Source organism: Diabrotica virgifera, chromosome 2 (genome assembly GCF_917563875.1).
Source record: "Diabrotica virgifera virgifera chromosome 2, PGI_DIABVI_V3a".
NCBI classification, from domain to species: domain Eukaryota; kingdom Metazoa; phylum Arthropoda; class Insecta; order Coleoptera; family Chrysomelidae; genus Diabrotica; species Diabrotica virgifera.
The window spans coordinates 209,668,703-209,693,989 of record NC_065444.1 but is presented as its reverse complement, the minus strand read 5'-3'; the positions used below and the strand labels follow the sequence as shown (position 1 = coordinate 209,693,989).

The 25,287-nt window shown below is 33.3% G+C and overlaps 1 protein-coding gene across 3 annotated transcripts in view; it reads left to right on the top strand.

Annotated features, from left to right (window-relative positions):
• Nucleotides 1-25,287, top strand: part of LOC114331564 (dystroglycan 1) — a 1,301,763-nt gene that overhangs the window by 1,223,082 nt on the left and 53,394 nt on the right. For all 3 annotated transcript variants that reach the window (XR_007696271.1, XM_050643062.1, XM_050643063.1), the window contains 5 exons: nt 1,872-2,178; nt 4,917-5,152; nt 6,008-6,263; nt 13,726-14,045; nt 19,088-19,581. Coding sequence is in view for 2 of the 3 variants with exons in the window: in XM_050643062.1 (XP_050499019.1) it covers nt 1,872-2,178; nt 4,917-5,152; nt 6,008-6,263; nt 13,726-14,045; nt 19,088-19,581 (1,613 nt within the window). In the remaining variant the exon portion in view is untranslated. The remainder of the gene's footprint in view (nt 1-1,871; nt 2,179-4,916; nt 5,153-6,007; nt 6,264-13,725; nt 14,046-19,087; nt 19,582-25,287) is intronic.

Genomic DNA, 25,287 nt, shown 5'->3' with positions numbered 1-25,287 from the left:
TTAAAGTGCAATCAGGTAGAGCAGAAAACATTTTAAGAGTGAGGCCATCAGTCCCAGATGACGATTTATTTTTAATGTCGTTTATTGTAGAGCGTAGTTCACCTAATACTGTGGGTGTAAAAAAGAAACTATTTACATTCTTATGCGAAAGATATGAAATCGGATCCTGAGAAGGAGGTATAGTATTTCTTAAATTTTTTGCCACATTTACAAAGTAATTGTTCAGGGTCTCAGGAGAAGTCGGGATTGTGGTGGGAGAAGAAGTCTTATCTCTCAGTTCATTTACGATAGACCACGTTTCCTTAGCAACATTACCTGATTTAGCCAGCCTCGCATTATAATAAATTTCCTTGGCGGCCTTTATGGCTTTATGGTAAATTTTCCTGTAAATCCTAACGTAATCATGGAAGGATATGTTGTCCGAGAATTTTTTTAGGTACGATAATGAGCGCATGTTCTTTGCAGATATACGTAGACCTCTAGTTGACCAGGGTTTACGATGTTTAGTTTTGATGGGCCTAAGAGGAAAGGATTCCTATGCCAGACCAGACAATAGCTTTATGAATCTAGAAAACTCGATGTCGACATCAACAGAGCGGAAGTCCCAGTCAGTTGTTTGACATAGGTGTTTAAATGTTAGAAAATTTTGTTCTCCAAAGACACGGAACAATTTTCGTTGCGTGTTTTCACTATTATTTTTTGATTTTAACCAAAATGTAGTCAATACTGCTTCATGATCAGAGAAACCTGAGTTGAAAACAGTACAGTCAGTAGAATTTGGAGCCAAAGACGATACAACATAGTCAATGATACTAGAGCTAGTTTTAGTTATTCTGGTTGGAGAATTTACATGCATACCTATATCAAAGGAATCAAAGATAGAATGAAGAGATTCTTGAGCAGCACACACACTGGATTAGTCAATATTTAGATCGCCACATAGAATTAATTTACTTTTTGAAGGAATAGATTCTAGCAAGCTAAGTAGTTGTTGTAAGAAAATCTGCACATCCGCATCGGGAGTTCTATAAATACAAATAATATAGAGGTCAGAAGATTTCTGATAAATTATGGAGAATTCAAATACTTTTTCAATTAATAAACTATCAAATTTGGTCACTGCTGAATCACATCGCTGGTCACCTCGTTCTATTTCTTTGTCATTGGTGGTTGTTGCTCCTAGATATTTAAATTATTGAACCACTTCGAAGCAGAGGTGTAACCAGGATGATCCTAAGGGGGGTTTACAACTACTTGATGGTCTCTGGGAGGTATTGAATAGTAATGGTGTTAAGCGTATAGAGCTCAAAGTACATCCAAAACGGGGGGGGGTTATAACCCCCAAAACCACCCCCTGGTTACGCCTATGCTTCGAAGTTATGATCGTATTTAATATTTTGCCTTATTCGCCATCGTTCTTGTTTTGAAACGACCATTTATTTTGTTTTGTCTTCATTTATCTTTACACCGATATTTAATGCAGCTTTACAACACTGGGGACAACGGATCTCCCTGTCTCAGTCCAGAATGTACGCAGAAAGTATTTAATGTTTTGCCTTCTATTCTAAATCATCAATTATTGTGCAAAAAAATACTTACACACATTTGCGTTACCGCACCTATGTAGTTTCTTGGGCACGCCCAGCTCAACCATTGCATTCCATAGTGTTGTAAGATTAACGGCTTGCTCTCTTGTTCTAGTGTTATTCGTGAATTTGTATCATTGTTAAGATGTTTAACTGTTTGTATAACAGTTATATTAATCAAAAACTAGTTTTAGTTTTTTTAATCTTTTTGCTTCTCCATTTTGTATATTATATATAAGATTTATAGTCGCTTAATAATTAATGCTACATATACTTCATTTTTAGAGTGCCTTTACATTCAAACCTCAACTAGAAAAAGACGACATTACAGATAGTTCCGTAGTACTAGCCGGTCCTGGGAATTTACGATCAAGAACTTCCAAGGTAACATCTCTTTTGCAAGTAGCTGTAGGCTGTGATGGAAGACTGTGGCTCTCTACAGCGTCAATAGTTCACCAATTGAAGCAGCAAGCGAGAGACGGTACCATTGCCGAAGTATTACGCTTACCTCTGATCGGCTGGAGAGTTAAGACTGAAACAAAACCTGTTGTTAGAACTAAAAGAGGAGCTGACGTTATTGACGGTGATTATGGTAAGTTACCTTTATTTCGATTTACTACTGCGCTATCTTCTGAAGATTTGCCATAATCTTAATTTATTTAATTTTTTTTTAATTTATTTTATTTGGCTTTCATTATTTTTACTATAAAAAGTTAGTCAACGTACAATCTCTTACGTACCAAGATTGTCTGAACGTCATATTCTTTTTTTATTCCTGCTTTTTTTGATCTGTATTTAAATTATCCATTGCAAGTCCTGTATTGTGTATCTTAGATCATATTGAAGTTTTTTTCGTTTAATGAATTGTTTTTCTTCCCCTATTCCCTATGGTAGGGGAGCAAAGTATGCTAAATGTGCAGTCACTCTAGCGCTTTGGGGACCTATTGGGTCGTGAAGAGTAGGTCCTAAAATCAAAAAAAGTTAAGTAAAGTTTTCCATTTTAGTGGGTGCTTGCCATTTTTTTATTTCATTTTCCATTTCCAACAATCGTTTTTTCCATTTATAACGCCATCTATCCATAATTCGAAAAAATGTTTCGAATAAAAGTTACTTATTTTTACGTAAGGAATCCAAATCTGCAATAAAAAATGAGGGCTCCTATTTAAGATTTTAAAGTAAACCCCCACCCCACCTCCGTGGGGGAACGTGTTTGGTGACATTCGATAGATTTTTCAAAAATATTGAATAAGTGTATTTTACAGTTTTTCGATCTGATGTTCATTTCACGAAATATCGCGGGATTCGTATTAAAAATATTTAATTTTCCCCCCACCCCTCTCCTTGGGAAGTCGTGTTTGGTATCATTCGATAGATTTTTAAAAAATAGTTAGCACATATTTTTTAGTTTTTCGATCTGTCGTTCATTTCGCGAAATATTCGCTTTTTTCTCGTGAAACTTTGGGACTCGCCCATTTCCTTACGCCCGGTTCAAATAGTCAGATTTTTGAAATATACACTCTTTTGCATGCACTTAACTTACCTTATCTTAATCTGACAATTTCGAGTTTTTTTAAGGATAGATTTTTTTTCGATCCCCCTTAACGACCTCCCCTGTGTTAAGAGCCAATATATGGTAGAGGTACATCTGCAGGGTACCAGGTTTCTCCCCATATGCTAATCTGACGCGCTCGAGTAACTGCAAAAATCCCCGCTTGGCCTCCCCTACCACTACAATTCGCTTTCCCATCTTTTGTAAACCAGTCTTGCTGTAGCCAGCTGGCTTATTGTACATCTTCCATTCACTAATGATACACTTTCCAGCACCCTGGAATTTTATACCAGCTTGTACAGGTCTGGAAGATGGGTACCATATATTTCTGGAGTCAGTCTCCAGAAACAAAAGTTTTTGCCACCTGCGATCTAATTTCCCGTAGTCGTGCAAGATATGGTTGATTATCTCAGGATCTCGGCTACAGAGTCTGTTGCTTAGGTCTATATTAAAAAGCCGCATTGAGACCAATAGATTCTGAGCTGACACCTACTTGTTTTCCGCAGTATTTCAGCCTTATTAGTAATTGCCCGCCCAATATATCTTTTGCCACGTGCTTGACTAGGTATATTTTTTCCAATGAGACATGTTGACGTCTATGGACAAAAGTCTTCTGAACCTGATGAACTTGTGGCAAGTTCATCAGCTCTGTTATTACCATGTATTTCCCGATGACTTGGAACCCGTACTAGTGTGAACAGACATGTTTCACCAGCCTGTCAAGTTCTTCTTGGCATTCCTATTCCGTTATGTAAATTTCTCTTAAACAGACCAAGTTTGCAAAGAGTGCTACCTGAAATAGTGCACCCAATTCTTCTGTATATTTAGACCTTCCTGTGTACTAGGCATAACCCTGTAGCCTGAGTTAAGTGTTTCCTCCGCACCCATCCCTCTTGTGGGCAAATATCCACTTGGAAAGTGGATTGTCCAGTAGGGCAGAGGTCCAATAGGGCCTCCATAGCTGCCGTGGACGTGCCTCTTATAGCCCCTGTGAGTTCAAGGCACCCAAGCCTTGGACCTTGCTTAGTTTCGTTTTTGTTGTGCCTTTGGCCATCATACCACTAATAGATACTAGATAACTTTTGGTTGTACTGGCTACTGCCTACCATGTTATAGATTCTAATTAATCTTTGAGTCTACTACTACCCTAGTATACTTTACTTTACTCACTAGATTTAAATATGTTCCATGTAGGCTTAAATGACTTAATGACTCCTTGACTTAATTTTTTTCTTGTGATAAATTACATGATTTAGGATTTCTGGGAGCTTATATTAAAGCCTACATTTGAAGTCAAGTCTGTTGTTATAGTCAGAGCCTGTTAGATTCTATATCTGTGCCATAAAATTTATAATGGGCTAAGGTGACCAGGTCATCCACGTAGCCTAGGTCATGATATCTGTCGTTACTGAGTCTAGCTATCAGCCCATTCATGGCCAGTTTCCACAGGAGAGGAGATAAGACCCTCCTTTACAGACAGCCTTTATCTTTGCCATTATCACACGACTTCTCAGCATGCAGTATATCCATCTGCAACTTGTTAAATCTATTCCTTTTTGATTAATCGCTCTACTGTAAAGAATTAAGTATGCGCAAGAAGCCCATCTTAATATAAGGGGATGATCCTCCTTAATATTCGGAAAACAGAGAGCTTAGATACCAAAAAGAAACTTTAGTATTTTTGAACTCTGAAACGTCAGATTAACTGCATTTTTGAAATAAATTTTCCTCGGCATAAAAAACTATTATTTTCACTAGCTACAGGTCTTGTTTACTTTTAGGTAGTGGAGATTATAATGATGAAGACGAATATTACGACGACTATGAAGATTCTTATGATGGTGAAGGTCTCGGAGATGTGGAAAAGATGCCCCCGTCTGCTGCTGCTCCAGTTACTCTGCCAACTCCCAAAAAGACTACAACTACTACTACGACAGCAGCTAGTTCTACTGTTTCGACTGATATTACTACACATCTTCACAGACATCACCATGGAGAACTCAACCCTAGTATACCTGTAAGTAACATAGGTTTAAAACAATTTTTTAACTCAATATTTACCTTGCTGAATTTCTTTAAGTAACAATGCAATTCTGCCTAAATTAATAATCAGTATTTTTGAAATCCGTACAGAGGCAGGAGAATCCGATGATATTAAAATTAAACGTGGAGTCCGACAGGGATATTTACTATTACCTCTGGTGTTCAATATATACTCTGAGGAAATCTTTTAAGAAGCAGTAGAGGATGTTGAAGCTAAAATTCGAATTAACGGAGAATGTATCAATAACATCCGATTCGCGGACGACACGGTGGTATTCGCTGACAGTTATGAAGCCATCCAGCAGTTAATGAATAGTATCACAGAAATAAGTTAGAGATATGGATTTTCACTAAACAATAAGATAACAAAATGTATGATTATATCTTACAAGGAACAGCAATTTGGACGAATCAGTATGAACGGTCAATGAATAGAAAAAGTAAAAACATACCAACATTTACCTTGGTACGAATGTCAATACAAATTGGGACCGTTTCCCAGAAATCAAATGTAGGCTAGAGGAAGCAAGACTTGAATTTCAAAAAATAGCTAAGCTATTCAAATGTCATGATTTATCAATACCCATAAAAATCACTTTATCATTATAGGCGTATGGCGTAGTAAATGAAAGGTATATGCTTAAAAATCTAATGCTATTAGTTACATGATGAACGGAGAATGGTAAAGTGTGGATATGATCTCTAACAAAATTAAGAGTCAAGTAGCTACAAAATAAAATAGAAATTGGTTTTAATGGTGTTTAAATATACTACATAAACACATCCAAGTAGGTTTTTTTATTTAACATTTTGTAACTTTATTTTTTAGAATTTGCACCACCAGACAACCCACAAAAACTTCTATGTAGAAGAGCCAGTTCCAGTGACAATCCAACCGTATGAAACCCAGTCCTCTTCGCCAACTTCTACATCAACTGCTGGCAAATCTGAATTGCCTACTTTCGGCAGAACTAAGCCTAAACCGGATGATATTCTTACTTATGAAGATAACTACGACTACGGGGAATATGATGACGAAGACGAAGATTTGGACGATCCCATTGAGAGTGAAACTGTTATCCCAGGTACACTATAAAATGCTTTAAAAAAACCATATATTTTTAATTTTTAATTAAGACCTAAAAATCGTCCCACATGAGGCGACAGTGTTCTGTCAGGAGACACCCGATGATTCTCAGCTCATTCCTGTTCATATCTATTAGATCTCTATTAGATAAGGTTCACGTATAAAAGACAAGTTGAGGGTCTAGAATACCCAGATACTTTGTCTTGTCTTGTTTTGGTGTACACTAGTACATCTGTTCACTAGTTTTATTTTGTTACAAACCTCTTCACGTTTTGCCTAAGTTTTTCTTATGATTCGACCAACTGCCAGAATTACCATGTCGTCAGCGAAAGTTGTCATCTTCAGAACTTCTTTTTGAGGTATATCACAAGGGTATGTACAGTAAGTAGAATATTAGTCCAAGAACTCTGCATATTGGTACGCATGCTTTTCATTAATTTCAGAACATTCTTCTCGTGTATGATATTTTTGGCTGAAATACCTGATTACGTTGAGTTTTACACATTTTAAATTGGTTGAATCTTAATTTCTGTGCAGTGATTGTGGAAAAGTTCCTCAAAATAAATATAAAATGTAATTGTCATTACAATTAATTACAATCAATTGTGGTTTGATCTTATATAGACACAATATTGTATACATCCGTAGATAGCCAAACCGGAGATGGGGGCCCAGAGATAACCAAATCAGAGGTTACTCAGGCAATAGACTCTATGAAAACCAATAAATCTGCTGGTCCAAATGAATTACCTAGCGAGCTGATAAAGTTGGTCAACGAGAAAAACCTGGAGATAATAGTAGAACTGTTCAATGTTCAACGCTATCTATACTACGGGAATCATCCCTAGAGAAATGTTGACATCGGCATTTGTGTGTTTGCCAAAGAAAGTGAATGCCAAAGAATGCAGTGACTACCGAATCATAAGCTTAATGTCACATACATTGAAAATTTTGCTCAAAATTATCCACGCCAGAATACACTCTAAACTGGAGCTGGATATTAGTTACACTCAATATGGGTTCCGCAATGGTATAGTTACCAGAGAGGCATTATTCTCCTTCAACGTGCTGACACAGAGATGTTTGGATGTTAACCGTCCTCTTTACGTCTGTTTTATAGACTACAATAAAGCGTTTGATAAAGTAAAATATGATGGACTCATGGAAATTCTGAAAACTAAAAACCTAGATGAAAGAGATTTAAGACTAATAACACATCTCTATTACAATCAGCGAGCAATAGTAAGAATTGAAAAAGAAACATCTGAAGAAATGGAAATAAAGAGAGGAGTCCAGCAAGGCTGCATACTATCACCTCTATTATTTAACGCTTATTCTGAAGAGGTAATGCGAGAAACTCTGGAAGATGAAACAGTCGGCATAAGAGTAAATGGAGTCTTAGTTAACAACATTAGATATGCAGATGATACAGTAATAATAGCCGATAGTTTACAACACCTGCAAAGACTCCTGAGTAAAATAGTAAGATGTAGTAGGGAGTACGGACTCTCTCTGAATATAAAAAAAACGAAGTTTATGAAAATTAGTAAAAACAACCATAATACCAACGAAATCTTGATAGTAGAGGGCCAGCAGATCGAAAGGGTAAAAAAGTACACTTACCTAGGAATACTTCTAACAGAAAATAATGACATTCCCATTCGTCCCGTTGTCAGTTTCATCAATACTCCAGTCTCTATTTTATCCAAATTCATTCTTAACATTATTAAAAATTTTATTAACTTCACCCCACAGTTTACTGTTTTGAATTCTCGCCAATTAGTTGAAAAACTTCAACTTGTCAATCTTAATCCGAATATCGTCATGCTTTCTTTTGATGTTAGCAATTTATTCACTTCAGTCCCAAAAAATCAATCGATTAGTCTGGTCAACTCGCTTCTTTTAAATAATTCGGTGACCTCCACTACCACTTCGTCTATTATAAACATTCTCAAAATCTGCCTATCTCAAGATTACTTTGTCTTCAACAACAACTTTTATCAACAACCAGATGGTTTAGCAATGGGAAGTTGCTGATCCCCTTTCTTAGCTGATGTCTTTATGGATCATTTAGAATCCAATCATATCACAAAAAATCCAGAGATATTACATTGGTTTCGTTATGTAGATGACATTTTAGTCCTCATATCTGGTAACTCCGACTCAGCTCACAACTTACTTCATAAAATCAATCTAATCCATCCTAAAATCACTTTTACCATGGAACTAGAATCTTCTAACTCCATTAACTTCCTGGACATATCTATTACCAGACTATATGACCACTTCAACTTTGGTATCTACCGTAAACCTACACAGACTGATCACGTTATCCATTCCACTTCTAACCATCCTCTTTCACATAAACTTTCTGCATTTCGTAGTTTTATACATAGATTAAACTCTATTCCTCTATCTACAACTGAATTTAACAAAGAACTGAACATCATCAAACAAATTGCAGTTAACAATGGTTATGACCCAGACATCATCCATAAACTTCAACAGAAAAGAGAACTTAAGTTATTTCAACAATCCGCTTTCTCATCATCTTCCACAACTACTCCAATTTATGCCTCCTTACTGTTTAATAACTCCAAATTATCTGAAAGAGTCAAACAAATCATTTCTAATTCTTGTGATAACATCAAAATCTCATTTAAAGTCAATAACACCCTCAATAAAAGCTTAACTAACACCAAAGACCCTATCCATTACATGAGCCGTAGTGGGGTATACAGACTCTCTTGTTCAGACTGCGATGCTACCTACATTGGTAGAACTTATAGATCTCTTTCCACCCGATCGGCAGAACACAGTAAGAGCGATACCACTTCAGCTTTTTCACACCATTTAAAAGTCAATAAACACGAACTTAAGATTCCTGATGGGGTCCAGTTGATACACAACATTCAACAAAAAAATACACTCCGTTTAGACTTATACGAGGATTTGGAAATTGTCAAAGACCTAAAGAAAAGTCCCAATTGTGTTAACCGACAAACATCCCTTAACCGCAATTTTGTCCCCATTCACCGTCAATTATTTTCATAATTCCTATTACTTTGTTATACCTTCCCTTTCCTATCCTATCTGCTATCTTCTTCATCCTATTTACCCACTGTCAACTATCTTCTTCGTTCCCTTACTGGCTCCAAACTCCTTTACACATACTAATCATTACTAACCACATGAACTCCTCTTAATCAAAACCTAATTAATTTACCATACCCCCTTTTCACACTTCTTTCATTTCTTTTCTTCATTCAGTTCAACCCTCATACCCAACTTCTCCAATCTTTCTCTTTCACTCATTTCACCTATGCTTTGACCCTACATCACACTCCTTTGCTTTTTGTCTTTGACCTTTTCCAAATATATATTTTTTATCTCCACATCTAACATTTCATCACTTTATTTCATTTATCACAGTTAAACTCAGTCATTCTTTAATCAAATTATAACAATATTCATTCTCTTAATTTTGTTTTATTAATTCTATTTTATTCATTACACCTATTGTTTTCTATACTAATTAAATTTTAGTTTGTATCAACTGGGCAACCTGTTATCCTACAATTATTTATTATCAATTTTACATATTCACCAGTTTGTCACAAGAATTTTCTCAATTTCATAAAAATTGTTCCATAATAATTGCATTCCTGAATCACATTTTCTACTATCAGATTGACTTTATCTTAACTCCAATCTATATAAATTTTTTAATTTTCACCTACATCCAAACAATAATTTCCCTTCTACCTATACAACCATCAATACACATACTGTGGACATATAAATTTCTTGATATAACAATATCCCTTTTCAAAATTTAAAACTTCTTCTATAACACCACTTATTTAATTTTATTTCTGTTATTACTACTAATCAGCTCACTTTATCATATTGTAATTTTTTGATCAGGTTAATTTTATTTGATACAGTCAATTTTTAGTTACCTACAGTTAAAATAATTTTATTTTGTAAAACACATTATTTTTTAATTTTAAAAAACAATAGATTTAATTAACAGACAATTTCAGATATTAAAAGCTTTACCATATCTTCATCTTGGATCATGACTTTGTTTTTAAATTTCCTAGAAAATCGACTACCTTCTTCCTTAACTGTCAATGTCAAATCAAGCATTTCCTTACATAGCTTTGACACTTAGTAGTCATCGTTGACCGAAGATGGTTGATTGGGTCCTCGGGTAGAGTTTCACCACGGTTCTTAGACATTACTACGGTTGCCTAAATCGACTAACCAATGAACATTAAGGGTGAGATTACGTCACGAGAGTTTACTGTCATTTGAATCATAATATGATTTTTTTCAAATCCTGAGAAAACCAAGTATTTTAGAAAAATTTAAACGCAGGATGCAAGATTACATTATTACCGAGGCCGGAAAGCCCCTTAGAATAAACAAGCAGATTCTATTGAATGAAATATTTGAAATTAAATATCACACTTCTCTTTTATTTTCAGCCCTGTAACTTATTAAAATAAACATTATAGAAGTTTTCAGGGACTTTCAGCCCTCGGTAATAATGTAGTCTTTCATTCTGAGTTTAAATTTTTCAAAAATATTTATTAGATTTCTCAGGATTCGAAAAAAATGAATACAATTAAAACACATTGAGAATTTTGACATGCGTCAAAGTTTTGCATTAACTCAATGTAAAATTCTGAACTACTGAATTCCAGCTTCCCTAATAATTATTTTACATCAAAAGACATTAGAAACTATTTGAAGAGGATTGAAATCTGTATTGGAAATAACTGTTAAAATTGGTCTACGTAATTAAACATATTCCAAAATTTTGTAAAAATGTAATACATTTTAGTTTTCAGCCCAAACTTAGGCCACACACAATGCAATAATATTCACATTTTTGAACTGTCAATATTTTTATTTTATCATCTATTGTTTAAAAACAATACAGTTGATAAGATACCCTCAGTTGCGGAGAAAGGATTAATAATAAAGATTTTTTTATTCAGTCAATGGTGTGAGCACTGTCAGTTAAATAGTAACAGTAACGTGTGGCCTTACTTTTACACGCATACCTATTGTGGCAAATGTATCATATTTTTCAAAATTTTGGAATGCATTTAAATCGTAGAACAATTTTAACTTTTGATTTTAATACAGATTTTAATTCTCTACGAGTATTCTCTCATGACTTTTGATGTAGAATAATTAGGGAAGCAGGAATTCAACAATTCAGAATTTTACATTGAGTTTCCTATGGCCCTTTTTACGATTCACCACCTGGTATAAGATAAAATGTGTACTATTTGTCTTATTATTTCATAATAACACAAATAATACACATATATACACAATAACACACATTCAATGATCGAAAATAATTTAAAAATATGGGAATGTAAACTCTTGTGACGTAAAGTCAAAAATGTAAGTCTCCCCACCACCGTCGGACAAGACAACCGTAATAAAGTCTAATAACCGTGGAGTTTCACCATGTTCCTAGAGGTTTAATCCTTGAACATCGGCGTTTAGCCATTTTAAATTTATTTCAACATAATGTAGATTTATTTATAATCACAACCATTGTTTGGTTCTGGGGCTATTTTGCAAGTATTCAAGTAAGTAATCATAACCACATTTTTTAACTTTCACAATTTCAACCATCTTTTCAATATTAATAGTGGGATTACTTATTTGATTTTAGATCACTGATGATGGACCGATAGGTTTGAAAACGTTCTGATGAACTCATTTTATTGAATCCATTGGGATTCTAAAAATTTTTAATAAATATACCTTTTACATAGAAGTGGTTTTTACTTCATGTTCCAGTTTGTTTAACTATAAGGTATACAGCCAATCCAGGGAACTAACCCTTTTTAGAAAATAATGACTACACTGTAGAAATAAAAGTCAGAATTGAAAAAGCACGTTCCAATTTTATGAAAATGAAAAAGGTCCTATGTACCAAAGATTTAACATTAGCTCTTAAAGTACGCCTAACAACATGTTACGTATACAGTGTACTATACTATGGAGTGGAATCATGAACGTTAAATGTAGAGACAATGAGACGACTTAACGCCTTTGAAATGTGGAGCTATAGAAGAATTATGAGGGTTTCCTGGGTAGATAGAGTTACGAACAACGAAGTACTGAAAAGAATAGGTAAAGAGAAGGAAGTTGAACTTGCAATTAAAGAAAAAAAACTACAGTATCTCGGACATGTGATGCGGAGCGAGAAGTATGGCATCCTATCCTGCGACTCATAATGCAAGGAAAGATAGATGGCAGAAGAAGCATCGGAAGAAGACGAATTTCATGGCCGAAGAACCTGCGAGAATGGTTTGGATGCAGCTCAAAACAACTATTTAGAGCTACTGCCTCAAAAATTAAAATAGCTATGATGATTGTCAACCTCCGTAGCGGAGATGGCACCTGAAGAAAAAGACACAATATTAAACTTAAATATGCCACAAGAAAACAGTTTTAGAACCTCTTATCTTTCCTTGCTTCGAATATCTTGGCTACCTCACAGCTCCTGTACTGGCTCGATGTTCCATAAGACAATTGATAGGGTTTAGCCTTTGTTCTGGTTTTCAAGACAATTTTTTGTATGATGCTTGCCTGTATACTTGACAAACCTTGGTTTGTCCTCCTAATACATTTCGGAATGAGTTTTCTCTCTCTTATGGCTTTAACTCTGACTCTCAAGTACACAATTCTATCGATTTTTTTTTAAATATTTTTGTTATCCTTGCTTGTGTCGAAAGAGATCATAAATGCTTTTGGTCATAAGATCGAGGTCAAGTGGGTATGTCCGTTTTGGAAAGACATGTACATACATATATTTGTGGCAGAATTTTTTAGAATAATTTTTTTAAGAACCATTTCCGGAGTGGATATGATTAAAAAGGTAATAGTTAGTTAAAAATGTAATTTTCAATGAAATCAATAATTGTGGCTTTCTTCCATACAAACATAATATTTAAATTAGACCTGCACAAGAAAGTAATTTCAGAACCTTGTTAAAATATACAGATCTGCCAGTTATTAAGCTTTCCAAATATTTTTTTTGCACGATTGATCATTTTTGACTGTTTACCGTGACAGATTTTACGTCAGTAGGTGACATTTACTAGCAACTCGACGGTAAGTAATCCAACTCGACGGTAAGTACTCCAACTCGACGGTAAGTAATTCACTTGCCGTCGAGTTAAAAAATCTCTTAATTTTAATTTATTTTTTGAAAGAATAATGGTATCAATCGTGCAAAAAACGTTATAAGCATGTCGAACGTTAAGGGTAACCGATCTCAGACAATAATTGGAGTCGTCGCTCCTCCAAACAATTGTCTTCGATCGGTATAAAACCCTTACCGTTCTCCATACTTAATATACTATTTTGTACTATATGTCTGTCTAAAAGCAGTTGTAATGAAATTTATTATATATTTTTAGATATAAATAAAAAGAAGCAAACGTTTGTTCCTACTTTCGAAGATACCGAAAGCATTACGACTGAGGAGAGTAGGTCGAAAACTACATCTAAAATAGAAGCAGAGACTGAACCATTAAGTACATCTAGCACCACCTCAAGTACTACTACAAGTACTTCAACCACTTCAACTACCAGTACTACAACTAGCACTACAACAAGTACGACAACTACCACGACAACCCCAGCTGCTCCCACCACTATTCCTATTGTCTACACTACAACTGCTAGTACTACAGATCTTCCAACAACTTTCCAGATTGTCGTAGAAGGAGATATCGAGGTAATATTTTATCTACGTTTTAAATGACATCAACTAATCCGTGCTTTAAAGTCCTTTTTTATTATTTATTTAGTTTTTTTTTCTTCTTCATGTGCCTCATCATTTAAGGACATTGGCGATCGTCATGGCCCATTAACTTATTAACGTTTCGACGTCCACATTGGACGTCGTTGTCAAAATACAAAATATTAATAAATTAAACAAAAATGTTACAACTCATAAATATCGGCAATATCATTTTAAAGTAGAAGACTAAAGTACTTTAAAATGTATAATATATGTGTAGAATTGTAAATATTTTATCTTAATTTTTAAGACTACTGTATATATTTTTTCTTAATTATTATTACGAAAACGAAATAAGAGTCTCACGCATACGAACACATGTGCGGATCGGCGTGGGGATTTGGAATAGGAGTTATCTAAGACGCAAGATAAATAAGTAGCCCCCTTGACTAATTTTAATAGTTTTCGTTTATTGGAAAAGGTCGGTACATACTTTGAACCAATTTTAAGTTTGGTTCTCAGGAGATAAAGGTAAAGGGAGATTAGATGTAAGAGATTTTTATTTAGCGTAGGGGTGCGAGAGTCAGTCGATTTTGAGATTCGAATGAAAGATGCTGTATTTGGCGATAATCGAAAGGACGCGAAGTTTAAGACGTACTTATATATTGACAAGCCGGTCATATATTAAGTAGATAAACGCGATTATTTCAAAGACATTTTCTCTTGTGAGAACTCGTAAAATTTTAGTCGCAATTACACAATCATTTTACATTTCGTCAATTTAATAGTATCTATAATTTAGTTGTCTATTTTATCAATTAAAACTGTAAAACATCACACGGACTTTTATTACGAGTGTCTTTAAAGAATCCTATATATGTCTGAATTGCCGATATAAATGAGTCAGATAAAATTAAATTATTAGAAGAATTTTTTTACTCAGCAACAACCTTTTTCTTCTTCTTCTTCTTCCTTCTTTATAAATAGGCTCAATGCCTGTTTTACTCCGGTTTTTATCCTCAATTGACATTGTCTGACCATCTTTTCCTCGGTCGTCCCAATGATCTTCCATTTGGCGATTTGTTTCTTGCTATTCGTACTATTCTATTTTCTGTAATTCTTTCTATGTGTTGATTCCATTCCATTTTTCTTCTTTTTGTCCACATGTTTATTTCTTCTATACCACATCTCGCTCGTATTCCCTCACTTCTTACTCTGTCTCTTAGAGTTTGGTCTGTTAATTTTCGCAAGACTTTCATTTCTGCTGCTTCCAGCAGTCTTTGTGTTTTCGCCGTATCTGCTCTTGTTTCCGCTGTGTACGTCATTATCGGTCTTATTGTTGATTTATATCTCCTGGTTTTCGTCTCCATTGTGAGGTATTTGTTTCTGCTGCTCTGTTCGCCATGTTCACTTGTTTTTGTACTACTTCTTCCACTTTTCCGTAGCTTGACAGTTTTATTCCCAAGTATTCCGTTTCCATCATTTGTTCTATTATTTTGTTATTTACTACCAATTTACATCGTCTCGGTTCCGCTGATATTACTATCGATTTAGTTTTCTCTGTTGAGATCACCATGTTATACAGGGTGATTCATTAAGAATGTCCAATCTTTCAGACGTAGATTCTAGACCTCAAAATATTAAGATTTACAGGGTGTTTTATTTAAAAATTTAATAACTATTTTTACCCAGGGCTTTAAAACTATTTGACATATCCTTGTCATACTTGGCAGAAAATATAGGTACTGTACATCCTACTAAATTATGATAAATAAACTTTTCTGGCTACTACCAGAGGCGTACGACAGGGGAAAGTGAATGGTTGACCCTTCCCAAATTCTACGCCACTGGCGAAATTGCTATTTTAGCACAATATTTCGATTTTGCAATACTTTTTATGTAAATAATATACTCTTCATTCGTAACGTTAAAGTCATTAGTTTTCGAGATATTTGAAGTTGAAAATGAAACGGCATAGCTATTTTGATTAATGTATTATAATGTATAACCAAATTTATCTATATTTGGGTGTCACATGCAGCAGCTTAAACTTATTAGTTCGTATGTCTATAAATAGTTTACTTTGTTATATGTTCACTTTGCAATTTCTATAAATTGTTGCAATATATCGATTTTGTTTTTTTTTCTTTACTTTATTAACTTATATTTTGTATTTATGTATACTTTTTATATTGACGATTTATCAAATTAAGAAAATTGTATTTGTTATTGTTATTGTTAGATATTATTTATTTTTTTTTTCTGACTTTAATTAAGCTTTGTCCATAAAATTTGTATAATTTTCAGTGACAATAAGCATATTTCTATTCTATTCTATTCTATATTGTGCGTCTTCATTTTTAACTTTAAATATCTCGAAAACTAATGATTTTATCGGTACGGATGAAGAGTATATTATTTGCATAGAAAATATTGGAGAATCGAAAAATTGCAATAAAATAGTAATTCCGCCAATGGCGCAGAATGTGGATGTCAAATACTTTTAAAATACTGGATACAAATAGTTAATATTTATGTAATAGGGATGTTTGATTTAAAAATTATTTGTACTCAGTACTTTAAAAGTATTTGAAATTGCCGTATCATACTTGCCAAAAAGTGTAGGTACTGCACACCTTACTAATTTATGTTAAATAAACGTTTCTGGCTATTACCAGAGGGCGTACAGGGGAAAATGAATGGTTGAACCTTTCCAAATTCTACGCCACTGATGGAAATGCCATTTCAGCATAATTTTTAGATTCTCCAATTCTTTCGATGCAATTAATATACTCTTCATTCGTATCGATAGAATCATTAGTTTTCGAGATATTTGAAGTTAAAAATGAAGGGGCACAATACATTAATCAAAACAACTGTAAAGTTTCATTTTCAACTTCAAATATCTCGAAAACTAATGACTTCAACCCTACGAATGAAGAGTATATTATTTACATAGAAAGTATTGGAAAATCGAAATATTGTGCTAAAATAGCAATTTCGCCAGTGGCGTAGAATTTGGGAAGGGTAAACCATGCACTGTCCCCTGTCCCCTGTCGTACGCCTCTGGTAGTAGCCAGAAACGTTTGTTTATCATAATTTAGTAGGGTGTATGGCAACTACACTTTCTGCAAAGTATGACAAGGATATGTCAAATAGTTTTAAAGTACTGGGTAAAAATGGTTATTAAATTTTTAAATAGAACACCCTGTAACACAGTAACGAGGCACATTTTATATAATTATATAAGTGATTTGAGTTAAATCTTAATATTTTGAGGTCTAGAATCTACAACTCAGAGATTGGACATTCTTAATGAATCACCCTGTATATGAGAGCCGTGTCTTCGAATACTTTAATTAATCTTTGTAGGTCATCTTCATTTTCGGCTGTTATTATGGCGTCGTCGGCGTAGCATATTATCTTTATTTCCTTTTCTCCCATTCTATATCCTCTTCTTTTTTAACTTTCTTTATGATTTCAACCATTATCAGATTAAATATTAATGGGCTCAGCGAATCTCCTTGTCTAATGCTAGTTTCATACTTGACATGTTGCGATAGTTTTCCCTTACATCTTACCGTAGCGGTGTTATCATTTTTGTTTTATTTAATTTATTATTTTATTAAATTTTTGTTTAATTTATTAACATGTTGTATTTTATAATCAAGTATATTCAAATGGGAAATAAGCCACAATTTTACCTAAAAATGATTTTATTAACGTTTCGACGCCCAAGTCGGGTGTCGTTGTCAAAATACAAAATAATACTAAATAAATAAAAATGTTGTTGCTTAGTAAAAAATTCTTCTAATAATTTATTTAATCTGACTCATTTATATCGGCAATTCAGACACGTATTATACATTTTAAAGTAGACGACTTTAAAATGATATTGCCAATATTGATGAGTTGCGTTCCTGGGACGACTTTACTAAAAGATAGTTCATTCATAGTTTTTTCCCTCGTGATTTACTATGGAATCTCTAACGCGAGAATTTCAGTGCCACCGTTGCATTTGGTTGTCTTTTTAAAGACAGATCATATGCTATGATTTTTTGTGGCGGATATTCTTGAGTTGGGATTGATTTCATGTAATCGAATGAACTATCTTTTAGTAAAGTCGTCCCAGGAACGCAACTCATCAATATTGGCAATATCATTTTAAAGTCGTTTACTTTAAAATGTATAATACGTGTCTGAATTGCCGATATAAATGAGTCAGATTAAATAAATTATTAGAAGAATTTTTTACTAAGCAACAACATTTTTATTTATTTAGTATTATTTTGTATTTTGACAACGACACCCGACTTGGGCGTCGAAACGTTAATAAAATCATTTTTAGGTAAAATTGTGGCTTATTTCCCATTTGAATATACTTGATTATAAAAATGCCACAAGAAAATAGCTTCAGAACAACATGTTGTATTTTGACAACGACATCCGATGTCGACGTCGAAACGTTAACAAAATCATTTTTTAGTTAAATTGTGGCTTATTTCCCATTTAGAATAGTTAATTATTATACTATCGTCTAGGTTTTTGTAGACACGTTCATGGATCCCTCTCTAGAATACTTTTAAAACATGGTTCATCAAACTGATCATTATAGATTTCTCACATTTCTTTGCGTTGGATTTTTTGAGTATTGGGATGAACTCAGATATTACCAATTCTTTGGAATTTCCCCTATATAGTAAACTTTGTTGAATAATTCTATTAGTATATATATGTTCTTTGTTATTAATCTTAAAATTTCTGTAGGTATTTCATCCACTCTGGTGGCTTTATCATTTTTTGTACGTTTTAGAGCTTTTTTAATTTTACCTTTGGTAATTGTAGGTCCATTTCTACCTCGTGGATCAATTATTGTCTCCATTCTTTCGTCGTCTTTAAATAGCTCTTTGATATATGATTCCCATCTATTTATTTTCTCTGCAGTTTCAATTATTATTTTGTTGTTTTTGTCCATTATGTTTCCAATACCTCTGGTTTGTTAATGATGTATTAATTATTTTTTCATATTTTTTCAGACTGACTTTACAACAGAAACTGAGAAACCTACGCCCATAACACCAGAAATAGCTGAGCCAACTCAGTCATCAGAAGAGCCTACTGTAGCGAGCACAACGCAGTCTACAACAGTAGTTATTCCTACAAATAGCAGCTCTGAATCGACAATAACGTACACAACATCGACAACACCGTTGACATCCGTTGAGATTCTTACGACTGAAAGCAGTTCGACTTCCAAAGAACCCTCATCTACCCAAAAACTTACAACTCTAAGAGAAGTAGTAACGGAAGTTGAGTATCACGAAAACTTTGATCCTTTCATCGAAAATCGACTTCAACAAATGTATGTGATAGCAGGAAAGATTTTCCGATTTGTGATACCACAAAATACTTTCAAAGATTTTGAAGATGAGTACGACCTAACGTATCAATTGTTGGATTCTAATAATAGAACGGTGACAAACAATAGTTGGCTACATTTTAATCCTTCCCGGAGGGAGGTCTATGGATTGTAAGTAGATCTTGCTTGTTATACAATTTATATACCAGTGTCTATTTTTACTAGAAACAGTAAAAATATAATATACAACTACACACACCGGCAAAATTAGCCGAACACCTTAAAAATGGGACATGTTTGATGTCTTGAATTTCCTAAACCACTGGTCCGATTTGAGTGATTCTTTTAGTATGTTATAGCCTTATTATTTAAGAATATCGTTGTAATAATATTGTTGCTAGACAGGTAAATATCATTGTATACCGGGTGTACCAAGAATACTGTGCTTTTTTCTAAAAGTTTGGAACACCCTGTGGAATATTCTAGGCATATGTAAAATATTAAAATCAATACTCGATTGTAGACTTAGGCTTTTTTAACATTTTCCTTTTTGATTCATTTACTTATGTAAGATAATAAAAAAGTTATGTGCGTTAACAACTATCCATGTTTTTCGTCAATAAATCCTCATAGTAGGGAAGGAAAGTATACTAAATTTGCAGTTACTCGAGCGTTATGGGAACCTATTGTATTGTAAAGAGTATGTGCTAAAATCAGAAAAAGGTTAAGTTAAGTTTTCCATAAAGTGGAGGACTTTTCATTTTTTAATTTAATTTTCCATTTTTTAAACAATCATTTTTCTCCGATTATAGCGCTATCTATCCATAATTCGAAAAAATGTGTCGAATAAAAGTTTCTTATTTTTATGTAAAGAATCCAAATCTGAAATAAAAATTGGGGGCTCCTATTTAAGATTTTAAATTAAATCCCCCACGCCACCTCCGTGGGGGCTCGTGACACCCCACGGAGAGGGGTGGGGGGTAAATTAAAATTTTTAAATACGAACCCTGCGATATTTCGCGAAATGAACATCAGATCGTAAAACTTCAAAATACACCTATTCAATGTTTTTCAAAAATCTACCGAATGGCACCAAACACGACCCCCTACGGAGGTGGGGTGGGGGTTACTTTAAAATCTTAAATAAGAGCACCCAATTTTTATTGCAGATTTGGATCCTTGACGTAAAAATAAGCAACTTTTATTCGCAAGATTTTTTCCAATTATGGATAGATATAGCCTATATTTCCTATAATCGGAAAAAATGATTAATGGAAATGGAAAATTAAATTTAAAAATGGAGAGTCCCACACTTTATGGAAAACTTAACTTAACTTTTTTGGTTTTAGCACCCACTCTTCACAATCCAATAGGTTCCCATAACGCTCGAGTAACTGCAAATTTAGCATACTCTCCTCCCCTACTATGAGGATTTATTGATAAAAAGCATGGCTAGTTGTTAAAGCACATAACTTTTTTATTTTCCAACATAAGCAAATGAAGCAAAAAAGAAAATGTTAAGAAAGCCTAAGTCTAAAATCGAGTTTTAATTTTAATATTTTCTGTATACTAGAATATTCCACAGGGTGTTCCGAACTTTAAGAAAAAAGAATGTGTGTGTACTTTGTACGCACGTAAGAAGTTATACTTCTATTATATGATTATATGATTATAAACGAAATTAGTATACTTTTTATTTATATTTTATTTAAATATTAAATTAATTTATACTTAATACTTCTCAAACATTTTTATTAAAACAGTGCCAAAAATTAAAATAATAAAAAAATAAAACACACACAAACACATTAAAAATGCCACAAATGATTTCTGAACATTAATTGTCGGAAATTTTTTTAACTAAATACGTATTTTCTGAAAATAAAATTATATAATAAATATACTTACAATCATAAAATGTATAAAAAAAATAAAAGTTTCTATTGGGATTCGAACCAACTTACCACGCGGCTGGTAATTGCGTTGTATTGGGATTCACCCGCATTAAAACTGCGCCACAGAGACAGCTTGTCATTATGTGCGAAGATCGTCTAACTAAACAGATTAACCTTTTGACATTTTTAACTTATGTAAATCAAATTATTTTGATTTTGAATTGAAATGATTTAGAATTGAAAAAATACAACAAAACATAGGGTAAGAAGACAATATATTAGGTGAATATTGATAGAAATTTTGATGGTAATCAAATTATGTAAAAAAAAGTATTACATACTACTTATGTATTTTGGTAGGTTCAAGGTAGGCATCGGAGCCCGTATAACGACTAATAAATTTCGCAATCACTTGCGTCGTGCAAAGTGGCTATGTTCAAATATCATAACAAAATTTGATCAACTATTTATAAAACACTTACCAGTGAAAGATTCTTTAGCTTTGAATAAGCGAGATCTGCGGCACTCATACTAGGCAGTTTGATGAGCTTTCACATTGGCATGCAACAATCATCTCTTCTATGTAAATAAGTCCAAAAATATAATATGAAAACTATTTAAAAAGGCAGTATAACCATTAACTAACTTTTTGTTTGTTGTTTCTCTTCCTACAAATTTTAAAACGCAACAAGCATACATTATAACCAATCACAGTCCCACAGCTGTGCCACAGCTGCCATATTGGATAATTTTTGTCATGTCATTTGAACATCCAATCAGAACAAAGTTATAATGCGCATGCGCCCGGTCGCTAGGTTTTCCCATATAAAATTTCACCGTCATTACGCCCGTAAAGAAGTATAACTTCAAAAACACAGTATGATTGTAACACCCGATATAAAATGACATTTACCTGTCTAGCAACAATAGCAACCTGTCTTGCACCGATATTCTTGACTAATAAGGCTATAACGTACTAAAAGAATCACTCAAATCGGACAACAGGATTAGGAGATTCGAGACATCAAACATGTCCCATTTTTAAGGTGTTCGGCTAATTTTGCCGGTGTGTGTATTTTTTTACTTATTAATAACGTATCTAAACTTTATTTGGTTTTGAGAGAGACATAGAGTAATATAAAATCAAAAATGAAAATAATGGTTTCGTTTTGATTCAATTCGAGTCTCCTGCCATTATCTGACACCGATGTTTCGGAATCTATTCCTTTTCAAAGAGGCTTCGCAAGAAAGCTTATTTGGATCAAAACGAGACGAGAAGATGGTGCAAATATTAAAATATTTACACCGGAGTATGGTTAGACTGACCTCTAACGGGGAACGATGAAATGAGTGAAAAAAATTATAAATATAAAATCACTGTGTAGTGACTATTTAGCTAATGGCCAGTTTATACATTACAGTATTACAGTATGCGGCAAAATAAACAGTAGTGAAACCAATAGGTATTCAAATGTTTATGGTTATTTATACAGTGCTAGTCAAAAGTTCGTACCCCCTCGTATCTTTTGAACGGTTATACCTATAACAGTGAAATTTGGAGGGAGAAAATAAACGGACGTAAACTTCTTAACTAGTCATGGCAGGTGACGTAATAGTGATAGATGACTTTACATCGCCACTGTGACAGATAATTTTAAATGGGATCTTATGGCAAATGATACCTCGTTTGAAAAGTATTGAAAATACCTATTCATTCATACTAATTTTGTTTGAGTTTAAGCTAATTTTGCTGAATAAATGAAATAAATATATAAAATTGTAGTTTCGCATTTAATTTATAAAAATTTAAAATTCCGCCTATGATTACTTGTCAAAAAGGTTGACGTTGACGTAAAAAGTACTAGAGAATTGAAAAACGTCAACTTTTTTGATAAAAAAAAACATAGGCAGACATTTGAATTTTTATTAATTAAATGCGAAACTACAACATATATTTATTTAATTCACCAAAATCAAAATCAACTTAAACCCAAAAAAATTAGTATGACTGAATAGGTATTTTGAATACCTTTCAAACGAGGTATCACTTGCCATAAGGGCCCATTAAAATTATCGGTTACAGTGGCTCTGTAACGTCATCTGTCACTATTAGGTCACCTGTCATCACGGTTCTTAGACATTACCACACCACGGTTCTTAGACATTACTACGGTTGCCTAAATCGACTAACCAATGAACATTAAGGGTGAGATTACGTCACTAGAGTTTACTGTCATTTGAATCGTAATATTTTTTCGAATCCTGAGAAAACCAAGTATTTTAGAAAATTTAAACGCACAATGCAAGATTACATTATTACCGAGGGGAGAAAGCCCCTTAGAATAAACAAGCAGATTCTATTGAATGAAATATTTGAAATTAAATATCACACTTCTCTTTTATTTTCAGCCCTGTTAACTTATTAAAATAAACATTACAGAAGTTTTCAGGAACTTTCAGCCCTCGGTAATAATGTAGTCTTTCATTCTGAGTTTAAATTTTTCCAAAATATTTATTAATTTTCTCAGGATTCGAAAAAAATGAATACAATTAAAACACATTGAGAATTTTGACATGCGTCAAAATTTTGCATTAACTCAATGTAAAATTCTGAACTGTTGAATTCCAGCTTCCCTAATAATTATTGCACATCAGAAGACATTAGAAATTATTTGTAGAGGATTGAAATCTGTATTGGAAATAACTGTTAAAATTGGTCTACGTAATTAAACATATTCCAAAATCTTGTAAAAATGTAATACATTTTAGTTTTCAGCCCTAATTTAGGCCACACACAATTCAATAATGTTCACATTTTTGAACTGTCAATATTTTTATTTTATCATCTATTGTTTAAAAACCATACAGTTGATAAGATACCCTCAGTTGCGGAGAAAGGATTAATAATAAAGTTTTTGTTATTCAGTCAATGGTGTGAGCACTGTCAGTTAAATAGTAACGTGTGGCCTTACTTTTACACGCATTCCTATTGTGGCAAATGTATCATATTTTTCAAAATTTTGGAATGCATTTAAATCGTAGAACAATTTTAACTTTGGATTTTAATACAGATTTTAATTCTCTACAAGTATTCTCTCATGACTTTTGATGTAAAATAATTAGGGAAGCAGGAATTCAACAATTCAGAATTTTACATTGAGTTTCCCATGGCCCTTTTTACGATTCACCACCCGGTATAAGATAAAATGTGTACTATTTGTCTAATTATTTCATAATAACACAAATAATACACATATATACACAATACACAATAACACACATTCAATGATCGAAAATCATTTAAAAATATGGGAGTGTAAACTCTTGTTACGTAAAGTCAAAAATATAAGTCTCCCCACCACCGTCGGACAAGACAACCGTAATAAAGTCTAATAACTGTGAGACATTACTACGGTTGCCTAAATCGACTAACCAATGAACATTAAGGGTGAGATTACGTCACGAGAGTTTACTGTCATTTGAATCGTAATATGATTTTTTTCGAATCCTGAGAAAACCAAGTATTTTAGAAAAATTTAAACGCAGGATGCAAGATTACATTATTACCGAGGGCGGAAAGCCCCTTAGAATAAACAAGCAGATTCTATTGAATGAAATATTTGAAATTAAATATCACACTTCTCTTTTATTTTCAGCCCTGTAACTTATTAAAATAAACATTATAGAAGTTTTCAGGGACTTTCAGCCCTCGGTAATAATGCAGTCTTTCATTCTGAGTTTAAAATTTTCAAAAATATTTATTAGTTTTCTCAGGATTCGAAAAAAATAAATACAATTAAAACACATTGAGAATTTTGACATGCGTCAAAGTTTTGCATTCTCAATGTAAAATTCTGAACTGCAAAAGACATTAGAAACTATTTGAAGAGGATTGAAATCTGCATTGGAAATAACTGTTAAAATTGGTCTACGTAATTAAACATATTCCAAAATTTTGTAAAAATGTAATACATTTTAGTTT